Source organism: Cnephaeus nilssonii, assembly GCF_951640355.1.
Source record: "Cnephaeus nilssonii genome assembly, chromosome: 16".
Lineage (NCBI taxonomy): Eukaryota > Metazoa > Chordata > Mammalia > Chiroptera > Vespertilionidae > Cnephaeus > Cnephaeus nilssonii.
Window position 1 is genome coordinate 15,288,672 of NC_137087.1, and position 18,390 is coordinate 15,307,061.

Here is an 18,390-nt window from a genome sequence, read left to right on the forward strand (position 1 = left end):
AAATTAAGAATCCAACAGGTATGCAGATTTTAAAAGAGAGGACACTAAAAATGCTTTGAAAACATTAAAATTGGTATCTAGTAATTACTACGTCATTAGTAGTTATCCATACGGTTTAAAATAGTGAATAACAGGAATGGGAAAGTTCAGAGGACGACATCATCATGAGTAACTAATAGGGGACAGGTTAGACCAGGCGGTCTTCCTGGAAGAGGTGAAGGAGTACAGGAGCTGGGTTGAGAGGGAAGAGGGGAGAGAGGGGAAGAGTGGGTAAGGCGTGGTGGGAGTAGGGATGAGAGTCAGCAAGGGCCACTCTCCTGTGTTGGAACCCAGTTCTCATTTCCCCCTCCTCAGCCATGTGCGTGGAGCACTGTGGGCTTCCAGGGATCTTTAAAGCCACATGAGCACTTGGTACCTTTGCTCCGAGATTGAGCAGCTTTTATGATGTGGTGGGAAGTTGCAGTAGTAGAGAACTGGGAACCCTGTAAACTTTCTTATAGCCTTGTTCTTCTTTTCTTTTTTTTTAATCTTCACCCAAGGATATTTTTCCCATTGATTTTTAGACAGAGTGGAAAGGAGGGGGAGAGACAGAAAGAGAGAAACATCGATGTGAGAGACACATCAACTGGTTGCCTCCCTCATGCGACCAAGCCTGCAATTGAGGTATGTGTCCTTGACTGGAATCGAACCCAGAACCCTTCAGTCCACAGGCCGATGCTCTATCCACTGAGCCAAACTAGCTAGGGCTGGCCCTGTTCTTCTAATGTCTCTTAATCTGTAACCTTTGGCTGCTCACTTCCATCCTAGAACCTCAGTTTCCCCAACTCCCAAAGAAAGTGGTTCTCTAATGACCTTTAGGATGTTGACAGCTCAACAAGGTGAGTCCATCCACCATGTCAACCCGCTGCTGTCGGCCGTGAAGATAACACGAGGCTTTAAAGTTTTAGGTTTTTTCTTTTATTAGTTTACTAGAGGCCCGGTGCATGGGTTTGTGCACTGGTGGGGTCCCTCAGCCTGGCTTGTGGGGATAGGCCGAAACTGCTCTCCAGCATCCCTTGAGGGGTCGCAGATTGAGAGAGGGCGCAGGTCAGGCCAAGGGACCCCACTGGTGCATGATCGGGGCCCCGGGGAGGGACTACAGGAGAGATCCAGGGCGTGTCCAGCCCATCTCGCCCAGTCCTGATCAGCGGGACCCCAGCAGCAAGCCAACCTACCGGTTGGAGTGTCTGCCCCCTGGTGGTCAGTGCACATCATAGCGACTTGTTGAACGGTCCAACAGTCAGATACTTAGCATATTAGGCTTTTATTATATAGGACTAGAGGCCCGGTGCACGAAATTCGTGCACGGAGGGGGGTTGTCCCTCAGCCCAGCCTGTACCCTCTCCAATATGGGACCCCTCAAGGGATGTCCGACTGCCCGTTTAGGCCCGATGGGATCGGGCCTAAACGGGCAGTCGAACATCCCTCTCACAATCCAGGACTGCTGGCTCCCAACTGCTTGCCTGCCTGCCTTCCTGATTGCCCCTAACCACTCTGCTGCCAGCCTGTTTGCCCCCAACTTCCCTCCTCTGCCGGCCTGGTCACCCCTAACTGCCCTCTCCTGCAGGGTTGATCACCTCCAACTGCCCTCCCTTGCAGGCCTAGTCCTTCTCAACTGCCCTCCTTTGCAGGCTGGGTGCCTCCCAACTGCCCTCTCCTGCTGGCCATCTTGTGGTGGCCATCTTGTGTCCACATGGGGGCAGGATCTTTGACCACATGGGGGCAGCTATATTGTGTGTTGCAGTGATGATCAATCTGTATATTACTCTTTCATTAGATAGGATACCTCCAAAGCACAATGAGTAAGAATCTGAAGGTTTATGTGGCTTCTATTTGGTTTCTAGGACAAAGTTCTTTCCTTTACCCACCACTCACTTCTCTCCTTTTACTCTTGAATGTTAATTTCAACATAATTTTTGTAACACCTCTTGAAAAGGATCCCACCAAGTTTTTGATAGTCCACATGATAAAACTTACAGAATAATACAGCATGAGACTTTCATTCTCTCACTAACTTCTTCATATAACTGTAATTCCTCAGCCTCTAAAGAATGAAAAAGGAAAATAAAAGTGCCTTCTCTCATTCCAAGGCCTTTCTCAGTCAGGCAACCACAAAAAGAAAGAATGAGCCTACAATTCATGTCATGAAATCTCTATCAGGCATAATTCAAATCAAATCCCATCATGCAAAGTCTGGGATACTTAAAATGTATAAGAGAACAGTGGTGACCTGGGGGAGAACTTATGAAACCTTGTCTCCTGCTTTTGCTGACTGTTCTTTTCCTTATGCTAGACTCCAAGTCCCTATCGGGGACTTGGTCAGGCGGCTGTGGGTGCTAACCCACGCCACCTGGATCCGTGATCCGGTACCTGGGCAGGCCTCTGCGGGTGCTAACCCATGACGCCTGCCATGGTCTGTGATCCATGATCGTGGACCTGGGCAGCCTGCTGCAGGCTTTAACCCACGCTGCCTGCCCTGCTCTGAGATCGGTGATCACGGACCTGGGCAGCCGGCTGTGGGCTTTAACCCACGCTGCCTGACCTGGTCCATGATCCCTGATAGGGGCTTTAAGTCAGCTGCCACTGGCAATGGCTGACTCGAAGCCCTTATCCAGGACCTGGTCAGGCGGCTGTGGGCGCTAACCCAAGCTGCCTGCCCTCGTCCGAGATCGGTGATGGCGGACCTGGGCAGGCAGCTACGGGCGCTAACCCTCGCCGCCTTCCCTGGTCCGTGATCCCTCATCATGGACCTGGGCAGGCGGCTGCAGGCCTTAACCCACGCTGCCTGCCCAGCTCTGAGATCAGTGATGGACCTGGGCAGGCAGCTGTCCTGGTCCGTGATCTGTGATCGTGGACCTGGACAGCCGGCTGCCGGCCTTAACCCACGCCGCCTGCCCTGGTCCGCGATCGGTGATGGCGGACCTGGGCAGGCGGCAGCGGGCGTGAACCCACGCCGCCTGCCCAGGTCCGCGATCGGGGATGGCGGACCTGGGCAGGCGGCAGCGGGCGTGAACCCACGCCGCCTGCCCAGGTCCGCGATCGGGGATGGCGGACCTGGGCAGGCGGCAGCGGGCGTGAACCCACGCCGCCTGCCCAGGTCCGCGATCGGGGATGGCGGACCTGGGCAGGCGGCAGCGGGCGTGAACCCACGCCGCCTGCCCTGGTCCGCGATCGGGGATGGCGGACCTGGGCAGGCGGCTGCCGGCCTTAACCCACGCCGCCTGCCCAGGTCCGCGATCGGGGATGGCGGACCTGGGCAGGCGGCAGCGGGCGTGAACCCACGCCGCCTGCCCAGGTCCGCGATCGGGGATGGCGGACCTGGGCAGGCGGCTGCCGGCGTGAACCCACGCCGCCTGCCCAGGTCCGCGATCGGGGATGGCGGACCTGGGCAGGCGGCTGCCGGCCTTAACCCACGCCGCCTGCCCAGGTCCGCGATCTGGGATGGCGGACCTGGGCAGGTGGCAGCGGGCGTGAACCCACGCCGCCTGCCCAGGTCCGCGATCAGTGATGGCGGACCTGGGCAGGCGGCAGCGGGCGTGAACCCATGCCGCCTGCCCAGGTCCACGATCGGGGATGGCGGACCTGGGCAGCCGCCTGCCGGCCTTAACCCACGCCGCCTGCCCGGGTCCGTGATTGGTGATGGCGGACCTGGGCAGGCGGCTGCCGGCCTTAACCCACGCCGCCTGCCCTGGTCCACCATCATGGCTTGGATCTCACTGACATGGGTGCTGCCCTTTCCCCCCGCCATCTTTGCTGGTTTAACGTGTATATTTGCTCCTGGTTGGCCGGTGGGCGTGGCCGGTGGGCGTGACCGGTGGGCGTGGCTTATGGGTGTAGCGAAGGTGCGGTCAATTTGCATATTACTATTTTATTAGATAGGATAATTTTGATATTTTTTCTAATTGCACAAATAAAACATTAATTTTAGAAAATTTGTATTCCCTATCATTTTATCACTTAGACATGAGAAGTTGACACAATAATTTTGTTTCTGTATATTTAGACACTTTCCCCCTCAAAATGAATCATTCATATTAGTATGTGACCTGTGTGTTTCCACAAATAGTTTATTATGACCATTTATCCATGTCATTAAATGTTTTTCTGTGTTTTTAGTGGATGCATACTTAACAATTAGTTTCCTAAAACTAAACATTCATGTGTCTTCAATTTAACATTGTTAATTTATTAGCACAAATGAACACAGTAATCAGATCTTTAATAGAGGGAAATTGTGGCTATACATATATTTTCAGATGTGAAATTGATTAAGCCAAAGGGTATGTAAAATTTTAAGTTATTTGATTCATATTGTCAAAGTGTGTCTTATTTTAAAGTTGTAAGATCAATTAGGAGGGGTAGAAAGCAATTGAGAAGTTGTGGAAGATTCACTCTGACACCCTGGGGAAGACATTAGACCAGGTGAATATTAGTTTTCATATTTTTTCCAAATCTGTAGTCTTAGTTGTGTTTGAGTTGTGATTTCCCCCTTCCTTCCTTCCCTCCTTCCTTCCTTCCTTCCTTCCTTCCTTCCTTCCTTCCTTCCTTCCTTCCTTCCCTCCCTCCCTCCCTCCCTCCCTCCCTCCCTCCCTCCCTCCTTCCTTCCTTCCTCTTTCCTTCCTCTGACCCCTCTGAGATACAGTAAGCCCTTTAAGCTTATCATAAGGAGACTGTCTGCTTGGAGACTCTTGCAAATATATTTGCTCCATGTGTGTGAGACTTGTCTAAGTGCTGAATGTATCTTATGAAAATTAATGAGCAAATAGCTGTAGAGAACGTTGTTTAGTTTAGCTCAGACCCCAAATACAAATTCTAAAAAAGATGAGGTACTTTACTTAGTAGGCAGAGCCATCTTTCTAAAGCATTCCTCAAATATAGTCTCTAGAATAAAGAACTATTAAAAAATATCAATGTTACTTATTGTAAATAGAAGAAATTGAAGGCCGGGGTATTGACCCATATCTTGTCACTGGTCATGGGAAATGAACAAAATCCTTGGCTGAAGATACAGCCAGTCAGTCACTTGTTTCAGCAGAAAATAAGACCTGCATGCGCCATTTCACCAAGAACGGAGATTTTTCTCAGTTACTGTATTACTGAGGGAATTTGGTTGCAAGTGATAGAAATCCAACTCAACAAGGCTTAAATCAAAAGCGGGCACATTTGGCCCAGGAGGTTGGATGGTATCAGAAATCTGTGTCATTCTCTTCCCCTCTTGAATTACTTGCCCCATCCATGGTCACCACTAGCCCCATTCTTACATCCTTCTGGCTTTGCATCCAAAGCATCTTTTGCATAGTGTCCTGGGGAGAACACAGATTGGCCCCAGCTTGGGGTAAGGCCCATCTCTAAACGAGTCATGCAGCCAGGATACTGGGGACCATCTTGCTGGCTCTGTGAAGTCAGGCTCTCTGGCTTCATGTTACCATTCTGTGGCCAGGGCGGCACAGGGTTGTGCCCCCACCGTCACTACCACCGAACACTGTGGAAGGAGTTGAAGAGGAACAGACAACAGCCAGTGAGCCCATTCTGGTTCCGTGACCTTGGATACTATCACTTCTCTGCTCTGAGCTCCAGTTTCTTCATCTCTAAAATGGAGCCGTTGATTCAAGGATTCCCGAATCTCTTAATTTCTAACATGAGTGATTGGCAAAGAGGCACTGACTTTAGGCTCTGGGTGGGAACAGTTGTCAGCTCCAGGCACATGAGTTACTTTGAATAAAGCAGAAAACACAGCTGAAATAGGCAGAGGAGTTCCCCCTTCTTGCCTCCCTGACATTGACTTCCGTCACCCTGTCGGGGGCTCCTTCCACCTTGGGCTCCAAGTGGAAAGTGGTCAGTTGGGCAGTGTCAGGAGAAGCTGCTTCCTTGGTAAATAATCGTTTTTTATTGAGTCAATACTGGTCAGCTGCCTGACCTTCATGACCCAGCACTCCAAACAGCAAAGCCACTGAAAACTATGAAAACACATGGAAGGTTCAACTGAGTTCTTCCCTTTGCCAGGTTTCTCTTGCAGACTTTTCCATGAATCTACTTCCCAGACCGATCCTGTGCACATGGAGTTCCCCCAACAAGTTAGGAAGCGGTTGTGCTTGTATACATGGCATTTTCTTTACTTCAGGCGCTGAAGAATGTGTTGGCATACGTACAGCAGAATGACTGCTGTGGCTATTACTGTGCTTGCTCAGGGGAGCTATTCAAATGCCTCATTTATTGGAGCTTAATAGATTAAAAGTCCAAATTTAGTCTCATGATATAAGCCTAATCAAGTTCTAATCTGCATAATTTTCCCATAAGCAGCAATGGGAAATTTGGATAATTTATGTTTTAGCAGTTGCCAATCATGTGTTAAATAGTATTGTTGCATTTACTTATCAAAATATTTTTATTGATCTTCACTTCATCTGACATTTGGCTTTCCCTGGCATTAAGAGGAAATTTAATTCATCTCATAGATGATGTAATATGAGATGTTTCTCTTGATTTTAAGATGTCTTTATAGATCATTTTTAACGGTGATCTTTCCCTTTTACAACGTCATATTGAATACCTGTCTCAGCAAACCTAGATGACTGGGCTTAATTTATTTCCCTAGTTTAACATAGCATATGGATTTCTAACCATCATTTATATGCACACGATAAAAGATAATTCGGCCCACCCTTTGAACCAATTCCTTTATGTTAAATCTTTGGGGGTGGGGGAGGCACTTACCTTCATTTCTCCATCTATTCTAGGGGACATGATTGATAAGAATGTTCATCTCTCTCTCCCTGGAAGGGCTTGGGGACTTAACTAGGGAAGATTTAGAAAGTACTTTGTGTTTTCCTCTATGGAGAAGTACTGTAATAAAGCATTTATTATATGTGCTGAGTTGTGAGTGCTATGATACCAAAGCAAGTTCAGCATAACTACAGTGGGTCCCCGTTGTGATCTATTTATTCTTTAAAAGTGAAAACAATATAAGAGTAACACTAGCTTTGGCCTCAAACCTGCCTGCCAGGGTGGAGATGGAGACCATCACAGGCAGAGGGCAGGGAGCATGGAGCGCCGTTATATGTGGGCTCTGACGTTGGACAACAGCTACTTACCACCTGGGTATGCTGGATGAAGTTATCAGACTGCTCGGAATTTTATTTTTCTTATCTACAAAGTGGGGATATTTTCAATCCCTACACTCATAGGGTTGTTAGGAATAAATGAGCTTGGCTCATGAAAAATCTCTTAGTACACCTCTGTCCCTTAATAAGAAGGAACATTGGTGTGGAGGCTGAGAGGAGTCTCTGAAGACAAGGTACCTGGGTTTAAATCTGAGATCTGCTAATCTCTGCATTTGCCCTGGAGCAAATTGCTTACCTTCTCTGTGCTTCAGTTTCCTCATCTGTAAAATAGTATTATCTACATAGGATGGTTTTGCGAAGTAAAGTTATTATATGAGCAGAATTTAGTACATAATGATCATTCAATAAATGTTAGCTATTTTTTTCTCTCGAGCTTATATTTAGGCCCTCCTTCTTCATTCTCAATTATCTTCATCTAGATCTAGAACATTGTTGTCTTTCCTTGACATCGAGTCTTCTCCTTTTCTAGTGCCCTCATGCCTACATTTCCCCAGCACCCTTTTCTAACCATTCTGCAATGGATCTTGTCTTTTTCTGCTTCACCCACATGGTGCCGGGTAGATGCTGTGCCTGTGTGCGTGGGTGCAGCAAGTACCCAAAACAATTAATAAAAATGAAAGCTTGATGATCTCCTTATTCCAGTGTCTCTTCTCCTTGCACTTCTTAGGAACAGGTCGTGTTTGCATTAAATTCTTTAATTCAAAGCCATCCTGAAACTTCCTTGTCTGATTTAACTAAAGGTCACTTAACCTTCCAGTAATTTCCCTGGCAGAGGCTGAGTGCCTCTAGCCCTGGCATAGCCCATGTGGAAATGGGAAGTGGAAGATTAGGTCTAAAGTAAAACACTCCAGAGAGGTGCTGCAGCTGCTATAAGGAAGTAAGAAACTCTTATACATTCTTCAAAATACTTAAAGAAAATCCTAGCTGTCCTCGTTTCTGAAATCCTCCTTTCTTACATATTTTGGGCTATATTTTTATCACATTGCTTATTGCATTTCCATTAATTTCCCATGATTTTCTCTATGTGAAAATTCCTTATAAAAAAATCTATCCGCGCTGGCCTGTGTGGCTCAGTTGGTTGGGCTTTGCCCCATGCACCAAAATGTTGCCGGTTTGATTCCCGGCCAGGGCACAGGTCAAGTTGCAGGCTCAATCTCTGGTAGGGGGCATGCTGAAGGTGGCTGATGGATGTCTCTCTCTCTCTCTCTCTCTCTCTCTCTCTCAAAATAAATAAATAAGTAAATAAATAAATGAATAAAATACAAAACAAAAACCGATGAGAACCACATGCTTGATGCTGTATGGCTCTTTGGCTAGAGGTTTCCCCTCTCTAATAAAGTTGACTGAGCATCCTTGTCCTTAAAAACAAAAGCTACCAAAAGCTACCTCAGTTTCTTATCTATAGAGAAGGGGTGGTGGTAGATGCTGTGCCTATCCACAAATATTTATCGTGTACCTAGTAAAATATTAACATCAGTAGTCAACATTTTTGAGTACTTGCTTTATAGCAAGCATTGCACTAAATGCTTTTACTTTTTTATTTTTTGTTAATCCTCACATGAGGATATTTTTTCCATTGCTTTTCAGGGAGAATGGAAGGGAGGGAGGGGGAAGGGAGAGCCGAAGAGAAAGAGAGGAAACGCTGATGTGAGAGAGACACATTGACTGGTTGCCTCCTGAACATATCCTGACAGGGGGCCGGGAATGAACCCAGGTATGTAGGTATGTGCCCTTGACCAAGAATTGAACTCGAGACCCTTCGGTGCTCGGGCTGACGCTCTAACCACTGAGAACACTGTCCAGGGCTGCACTAAATGTTTTGAGCACTCTATTTGATGTTATCTTCACAAGTACCCTATGTAGGAGATACTTTCAGTTTATAGACAAAGAATCAGGGGCTTGGAGAAAATTTGTGCCATGCTTACAGTTATGTGGCTAATTAGTGGACGAGGCAGAGTTTGAACTCATGACATATGACTGTAAAGCCTACTCTGTTTCTTCTCTATTGGCCAGGCCTTCTGTAGACAACCTGGGAAGTTTAAAGAAATAGAAAACCCAGTCTCTGGCCTAAAATTCTCATACAGCATAGGGAGCGACCATGCTTGGCAAGGGGCCCGCTTGGGCCCATTTATGCCTCTGCCAAAAGAATAGAACAGATAACCTAAGCGGGCCACATCTGCCCCTGAGGACTGGAAAGGGGAGGGGTCTTCAATTTAAGGAAATCAGGTTTTCTTTGGAGGCCACATTTAGCTCAAAGCTTGCCTCCCTTGTCCATGACCAGCAGAGAGCAATGGAGACACATTTAAAGAATCCGGAGACCATCTCAGGAAGAGCCAGGCCTGTAGATCACTGAACTTGAATCTTTTCCTGACTGAGAATTTTTCACTTCATCTCTCCAATGTCATCATTTTTACTCACCTGTTCTGGGGAAATAAGTGGTTGTTTCTAAAATTAGTTTCCCAAGTGTTAGTTTAATTAATGAAAGGAGTGTTTCCCAGCTTCACTTTCTCTAGTTGTATAGAATCCCTATAGCTTACTCCATGTCCCTGCGGAGAGAGAATTAAAGTTCAACCAAAGATGTGTCCACTGCAGCAAACAACAATGGGAGGAAGGCATTCAGAGACCTGGACACAATTTGGACCTGTCCCTTTATCAACTGCTGCTCTGACGAATGGGGTAGATGACATCTAGTGGCATCAAAGGCGGGCTTGCCTCATCCCTTCAGATGGAAGGTGGCCGAATTCTCTTCTCTCCAAGATCACTTAAGGAATTTGCCATTTCAACCACAGTGTTCCCATATTAGGACCTGTGTGAGAGAAACAATGCTAATAAATTCTGTTCATCTTTAACACAACTCTACATCCGAGGGGAGGAAGGGGAGGACGGAGTCTATGTCTTTCGTCTTTCTTTTTGCTCTTAAAAATGTGTGACTTGAAAAGTATCCAAAGAGAAAGAGACATTAAAGTTGCTGATGTTTTCTTGCCAACCAGAGCACCCTGTCCTTGGGGTCATGCGTAGGAGAGAGAGGGACCTTTAATGGAGAGGTGTCTTTGGACACCCACCATAGTTTGTCAGTTTGCAGATGCTAATGGAACCAGGCTTGGTGACTGAAGGGGAAAATGGAATATGAAAGCAAAATGAAAGAGGCCCTTGAAGCAAGCATGTCATTTCTAAATGAAGGTTTCATGCAAAGGGATTGAGTCTTTTCACAGCTGCAAATGGGATTTTTAAATAAGATGAAATAAAAGGACACTTTGGCTCGTTGCAGGTTCTGTAATGAAATACAGTTTTCCTAATACCATGGGACCCGCATTTCTCCCTGTTTTACGGTGCTATTCCTTGACGTACAAACCCGTATTTTCTCAAGTCAGCATTTGATGATGGATGTCAAAATACAGGCCATGTATTATGCATATAGCATTGCCGATTTAAGGTGTTTACTTGTCAAGTTGAAGAAATTCAAAAACGTCACATCCACTGAATCTGCGCAGCTGTCACTTGCAGTTTTTCACGCTTTTGAACGAAACTTCTGATGAAAACAGTTTAGTTTCCCCTCACTATTCTGGGGCAAGGAAACAGCTGGCATTCAACATGCATGTTCTTGGTTATGTGGTTGGCTGAGACACACGCATTCAAAAGTTCAGAAAGGTGGACACTACGCTGTAATTGAAAATTACTTACCCTGTACATAGTATGTCAATATAAAGAATAACATTAAGTGCAATCAGGGAATGAAAAATAAATAAAACTTTTTTTCTTTCTGACAGTATGGCATTCAATAGCATGAAATTTATATATGGAAGAGCAGAAAACAGGCAAACACTTTTATCTTTTTCTGGCATTTCGTGCATCATGCACCTCCCAAACAGGCAGTTATTGAGCACCTGTCATTTCCTTCCTGAGAAGGAGTCGCACACACCATCATGCCAGAGTCAAGCCCATCTTGTCACATTACTGCAGAGTAAGTGGGGAGACTGGTCATGCAACCTACTTGGAATTTTGTCCTTGGGAACTTAACAAGTGATTTTTTGTCTGTAAATCCCGAATTCATTGATGAGCCCACATAGCAGTCCTTCAAGGGCAAAGAAGAAAAACCAGCGTGAATGTGTCTGCCTGTCTTCTAAGGTAGAGGAGCGGATGGGGCCTTGCAGCCAGCACAGAGCTGATGTACCATTTGCCACGTGCTTCTCTTGGTTAAATTAATTTTCACTGCATGAATGTGTGAGGTAAATTAATGTCTCATGTTCATATGTATCTGTGCACATCCTTAAAGAGGAAGCTGTTCAGCCTACCTGGGACGATTTCTCACCCTCACTAATCTTGAAATTATGGCTGGGTTACGCTCATCCTAATATGTACTTGGGATTTGGGTCTGAGACCCAAAGAAACCCAGACCACAGAAATCATAAACCAAGTAGGCTACTTTCCAGTTCACTCTGCCCACTTCTTTGTTGGGAGATCTGTGTTAGGCACACTGGGAAGTTCACGGGTCCACTCTGAGCAAGTGGCATATGCATCAGTCAGGATGATTTTAGTTGTAAGTATAAAAACAAAACCCAACTAATTTTAAAAAGCAACTAATTTTGGCTTAAACAAAAGGGATATGTGTGTGTGTGTGTGTGTGTGTGTATCCTACATAATAAAAAGGTAATATGTAAATTACCATCACTCCGCTACGCCCATGATTGGGCCAGCGGGAGACACAGGGGGCGGGACTCGGGGTGGCTGGGGTGGTGATTGGGCCGGCAGGACGCTGAGCTTGTGTTGCCAGCAGCAGCGCGAGCTCAGCGTCTGCGCCATGGCTGTGCTGCAGCACAGACGGGCCTCTGGGGCAGCGAGCCGGGCATTTGGAGGTTTGGAGGCGGCGCGGCTCCTGGGGGAGGAGTCTGGTGGCAGTTGGGCCACAGGAGCGTGCGGCGTGTCTGCAGAGGACGCGGGTTTCCACGTAGGCAGAGGAGGCAGCGGCGGCCCCAGCCTTCCTGGGCAAGAGGCGAAGGCAAGACCCTGGCCTGGGCTCTGGCCGCAGGAGGACCACACCCCCGCCCCGCCTCGCCCTAGGGGCCCAGGGACTTCGGAGCTGCCGGCCACACCGGGTCCCGACCAGCGGACAGACAGCCTACACGTGCATGATTAAATCATGCACTGGGCCTCTAGTATATATATATATAAAACCATCTTACCTCAGGATTTCTTCCTACAGGAGATTTCATATATAGATATGTAGATATGTAGTTATATAGATATATAGATATGTATATAGCTTATATATAATTTATTTATATAAAATTTATATATGTAATTTACTTATATAAAACTAGAAGCCCGGTGCACGAAATTCGTGCACGGCGGGGGGTTGTCCCTCAGCCCAGCCTGTACCCTCTTCAATCTGGGACTCCTGGAGGGATGTCCGACTGCCCGTTTAGGCCCGATCCCATCAGGATCGGGCCTAAACGGGCAGTCGGACATCCCTCTCACAATCCAGGACTGCTGGCTCCCAACTGTTGCCTGCCTCCCTTCCTGATTGCCCCTAACCGCTTCTGCCTGCCAGCCTGATCACCCCCTAACCACTCTGCTGCCAGCCTGTTTGCCCCCAACTTCCCTTCTTTGTCGGCCTGGTCACCCCTAACTGCCCTCTCCTGCAGGGTTGATCACCTCCAACTGCCCTCCCTTGCAGGCTTGGTCCCTCTCAACTGCCCTCCCTTGCAGGCCGGATGCCTCCCAACTGCCCTCTCCTGCTGGCCATCTTGTGGTGGCCATCTTGTGTCCACATGGGGGCAGGATCTTTGACCACATGGGGGCAGCTATATTGTGTGTTGCAGTGATGATCAATCTGTATATTACTCTTTTATTATATAGGATAGAGGCCTGGTGCACGGGTGGGGGCCAGCTGGTTTGCCCTGAAGGGTGTCACAGATAAGGGTGGGGGTTCCCTTGGGGTGTGGGGCGGCCTGAGCGAGGGGCCTGTGGTGGTTTGCAGGCAGGCCACGCCCCCTGGCAACCCAAGGGGAGGCCCTGGTATCTGCAATTTATTTTCCTTCTACAATTGAAACTTTGTAGCCTGGAGCGGAGCCAAGCCTGGGGCTCCGGCAGCCATTTCTGTGGCAGTTAATTCACCTTCTACAATTGAAACTTTGTTGCCTTAAGCGGGTGAGCCCGGCCAGGGTGTGCTGAAAGCTTTGCTTCCCCTGTTGCCGCCGGCAACCCTGGCCTGCTCTCTCAAGCTCCATTCTGCTGCCATTTGTTTGAATTTGTTTACCTTCTATAATTGAAACTTTGTAGCTTGAGTGGAGGCTTAGGCCTGCAACGGCTATGGAAAGCTTGGCTTACTCTGTTACCTGGGAAACCTTGCTCTCTGTGGCTGTAGCCATCTTGGATTGGGGTTAATTTGCATACTTGCCCTGATTGGCTGGTGGGCGTGGCTTGGCTGGTGGGCGTGGCTTATGTAGTGGAGTGATGGTTAATTTGCATATTACCATTTTATTAGAGAGGATTATATACAATCTTATATACATACAATCATATATAGTTTACACATATAATTTATTTATATAAAATTTATATATAATTAATTTATATGAAATCTTATTATTCTATACATATAACCATATATATATATATATGAAATCTCCTGTAGAAAGAAATCCTGAGGTCAGTTGGTTTTGGGTTCCAGGGCTGGTTCGTCAGGAACTCAAGGACTGCTCTTCCTGTTGTTCTGTCTTTCATCATTCAGTTCGGCCGATATCATTAATCTGACTTTGTCCTCAGCTGGTGCCCATCCTAGTTATGAGTTGGCTGCCACAGTTCCAGGCACTGCAGGCACAAAAGCAATGTCCAGTGGATTAAAAGAGAATCTCTCTTCCTATGTGATTCTTTTTAAGAGCAAGGAAACACCCCCTAAAAGCCCCCAAGCATATTGTCAACCGCTTCCCCTTGGCCAGAACTGTGTCAAAAACCTGGGTAAGCCTCGCTGGCAAGAGAATAAGCGATCAATGGGTTTATGATAACAAGATAGGTTAGATCATGCTGTGCTGACAACAAACAAATCCCAGTGTCTTAAAGCAATACAGATTGCTTGTTCCCTCACTCAGAATGCTTTGTGGGTCTGGGCTGCTGTCCAGGGCGGCTTCCCAGCCTTCTCTACGGTTGCCATGGTCTGGGAGGACAGGCGGTGGGTGGATTTGTACCAGAAGTGATGATATGCATGGTTCTGTTCACTTTTCGTGGGTCAGAACATTTCCTATGTTGCCTGGTCACATCTAACTTCAAGGAGGCCCTTGGGTATAATTCTCACGTGTGCCTGCATGGAGAGGGGAACAAAACTCTGTGAGCAAGATCAACAATTGTTGTAGAGACCAGTTTTTAGAGAACTATCAAAGTGGGCTACAATTATTTCCAATAGTCTCCTACTTTGTTCTTCTAAAATCAATTCATCAGAGTTTATCCTGGGAGTGCTAATTGTTGACCTATAAATAATGCATATGCTACATTTTTTTTTATTGTGTATATACCCTGAACTCTCATTATTTCTAAATTTTTCACAAAACTGAATTTTCTCCCTTCTCTTTTTACATCCCACCAGGGTTCACACCTCCGGGAATGGACAGAACCTCGCCAGACAACAGCCCAGTGCACGGGATGTTGCGTCAGCCATCCATCACAACTGGGGTCAACATCCCCATCATCACTGAACTAGGTAGGGGTGAACGGCAGCCGTGGGCAGATTTTTTGGTTCTCTCTTCCAACCATGTCAGATAAGAGGTTGGCCTGTTTTTTTTTTAGCTCCTTCAAGATAGTAGGCTCTAGTGGGATTTGTTTAGAGGAGATTGAAGAAAGCATGTGTAGAAATATCAGATTAGCAAAAGGCAAAACTGATCTATGTTTCCTCTGAGATGAATAGACAGTTTCCTTCATCTGGGCACTGTTTTCAAAGGAATATGTGATGATGGATTTTAAATTGGGACATAAATCAGGGCAAGGAGAAGAAAGAAGGAAAGGCATAGCCCATGAACTCTTGGTAATGTTCATGGAAAGCACCTCTGGACAGCTCCTATAGTCAGAACCCTCCACCGAGGCACAAAGTTCCAGCTCTAAGCAAATCCCATTTGGAAAACTGGGGAGAAGTGTTGGCCTAATGTTTCATAACGCTACATTTAATCTGTCCTAACTGGACTTCTCAGACAAAGGCCATTTTCAGTGAATGCCACTCGGGTCCAAAAGTGATGGGGTTTTGAGGGCCACGATTGTTGGCCAGTGGAATCCCACTTTTCACCTGGCCATGACACTCCCTGCTTCCACTATAAATGCTACCTACCTATGGTCCAGGTCCCGGGTCCCTTTACTTTAGAATGTTTCCTCTGTTATTCCCTCACTCTCTTCTTTTTCTGTACTTTCCTCCACTCCCTTTCCCCAACCCTTAAATGCTGTATCCAATTAGCTAAGCCTGGCAAGTTGCCTTTGGTATCAGTCAATCAGGAAAAAAACAGTGGGACGCACATTCTAATGATAACTGAACTGGGTAAGAAGCACTGTTTTCCTTTACATCAGTACCTCTTTTGTTCTGTTGTTGGTGTTCCCAGCCATCATCAGCTTGTTTTTTATTTCGCCGGCTGTAACAGAAAGGCTACCCCATGGCACTGCTTTGAATGCGTTTTATTTGTGGCTCTGGTTGGAATCGACTGTCTTGTTCTGGCCTTTCTTAATGATTTCCCCCCACACGGCACCAGGGAACCTTTGATCACACCCATCTGACCTGGCAGTTGTTTTCAAAGCATCTTTGCTCTAATGCATTTTCTTTGGCCTGGGCCTTGTGGTTTTTTTTTTCTTTTCCACGTGTCTCCCTGCTCTCCCGCCTTCTCCCTTATACTCCTCTTCCAACACACTGTCAGCTTGACTGACATGTCTTCACAGCTCTCGGAGGAAGTCAAAGGGAAAATATAAAAATTTTAAGATAAGAAACCTAAGATAGTGCCTTCCCTCCAGCTGTTTATTTTCCTTTATTCTGACTTTATTTGCCTTTTTTTTCGTACTAGGCCCTTTCTCAGAAGCTCTGGTTCTGAAGCTATAAAAGCAACAGGCTCCTAGGGGACCTTTTCTTTCCAAAGCAGATTTCAGGAAGGGTGCCAAGGATGAGGTTAGCAGCACGGGGGGGGCACAGCCCTGACCCCTCCCTGCTGGCCCAGAACCTGCTCTAGGAGATTCAGAGTGGACTCACTCACCAGGAAGACGAAGGGCCGGGTCATGACTGCATTTGTCAAGCCCTTCCACGGGTGCCCATGACTTGGTTAATTCCTCTGAAAGGCGCCCATCAGCAGCAGGTCTCAGAACGGGGGATTGATCTTCTAAATAGAGACAGCGGAAGTGCCGCTCGGCGGAGGGCTGGACAGAGAGGTGGGAGCACCTGCCTTCAAATGACTCACAAGTGAAACTAACATGCCATTTTCTTGGCCCCCAAATATATTTCAAAATAAAAGAGCAGCTTTTAACACAGTAATCTTGCTGGCAAGGTGTCTAGGAACTAAGGAATAAATTGTCCACCACTCAGCACCACATTATTGTAGATGTGGCTATTTATCAGGACAAATTCGCTCGGGTCGAGGAGTATCACACTATTTTTTGTTTCCCCCAGTGGAAGAGGTATCTTTTCACGTTTAGAGAAGTTGGCTGAGAGCCTCGGTTTCGGGAGTGCTCTGCCCCAAATCTTAGTGTTGTCAGAGAGCCAAGGAGCTCCTGCAGGCCCGACCTCTGGTTGGAAAACCCATGCAAACGTGTCCATCTCAGAAGCCTTCGGAGCATTTCAGAATTCTCCCTTAGGAATTGCTTTTCCCATTTGGAACGCATGTGCTGTCAGCTAGCTAGGCCATCTTGCTCAGTGATTAGTAGAAGAGAAAAGAAACAGCTTGGTGCCCCAAATCCGAGGCAACAATTCAGGCCTTCAGTGAGCATCATTGAGTCTCCTGAGGCCTGTGTCCTCACCAGATGTCTTCCATTAGCTCAGAGAACTTCCCATGCTCCCATGATGCCCATTGCCTGTGCCTTCGACTTTACGCCCGATTTTTCTAGTGGTCAGACCACCTTGGGCAATCATACAGTCGTTCTCTGACCACCTCCCCTCCCCAGTCCCCACAAATATTTACTATTTGCCTACTACATGTTTTGAGATGTATTCTGCATACTCCAAGCCAGCAAAATGCAATTTGAGAATCACAGAGGATGCCAAGGTCAAACAAACTTTTAAAATTGTGTAGTATATTCCAGTCGTCACCCATTTGGAGAGTTCCAATTGATGGTGGTGAGTCAAAGTCCCCTAGAAGTCCCACAGGAAGGACCATTTTAAAGCTGTTCAACCTGCCTGTTTCCCAGTTGTATTTGACCTTGTACCTATTGGGGTGATTGTTTTAATCACCTCTTAGCACCTGCATAATGACTGTTCTGTAACATAGGATGAGGGTCATACTGGCTATCCTCCTCCTGAGACTGGGTACCCCAGAACAGTGCACAGGATTTTCACTGAACCCTGGCTCACACCCTAAAGTCTGTTACTGGTGACTCAAACCCCAGCTCACTGAAAATTTAGACTTACCTCTCCCTGCTTTGGCTACTTCCACTCTAAGTCTAGTACCAGCCCTTCCTCATCATCATGAAAAGAGGTAATCGACGCTTCTCCTTTTGGGGTGTCCATACACACTCCCTCCTGAGCTATTACAAGTAATTAAAACCACGTCCTCTGCATGTTGTCCCAGGTCACATTTTCTGATTTACAAAGTAGGAAGACTCAACAGTGGCCAACCCACAGCATGCTTGTGGGTACATGGAGGGAGGAGGGGAGCTATGAGTTGACCTTGGTAGAATCTCTGAGTAGACCTTATGGGCTTCTGAACCCTGAGGATTTCCAGACGTAATTGGTGGACTGAAGGTTTAGTGTCAGAAAGGCGATTCTTAGAGTAGCTGATATCTGTCAAGATGCTGGGCCAAGCATAGTGGTGTCCTGACAACCTCACAAGAGGGGCTGTCATGCCCCATCTGCGGAGGGAGAAACTGAGGTGTGCAGTGATGATCTACAGAGGGAGTTAGTGCAGAGCCTGAACCCAAAGCCTGCTTGTCAGACCCTGCGTCTTGCACTTTCACCCACGAGCCTGTGACTCAGTGCTGCTGAAACCATGGGGACCTGGATGTGATAAACTGAGGAAGACCAGAGTCAAGATTTCTCCCCCTTAGAATCTTTCTCTAGGGA

The 18,390-nt window shown here is 47.0% G+C and overlaps 1 protein-coding gene across 21 annotated transcripts in view; it reads left to right on the plus strand.

Moving 5' to 3' along the window:
• KCNMA1 (potassium calcium-activated channel subfamily M alpha 1) overlaps window positions 1–18,390 on the plus strand; it is a gene marked incomplete at both ends in the record, with an annotated part of 694,964 nt that overhangs the window by 651,592 nt on the left and 24,982 nt on the right. For 13 of the 21 annotated variants that reach the window (XM_079794090.1, XM_079794071.1, XM_079794082.1 and 10 more), the window contains one exon: window positions 14,740–14,853. In XM_079794090.1, the coding sequence (XP_079650216.1) occupies window positions 14,740–14,853 (114 nt within the window). Of the gene's footprint in view, window positions 1–14,739; window positions 14,854–15,594; window positions 15,676–18,390 lie in introns of all 21 variants that reach the window. The other 8 variants (XM_079794081.1, XM_079794087.1, XM_079794070.1 and 5 more) reach the window with 1 other exon arrangement.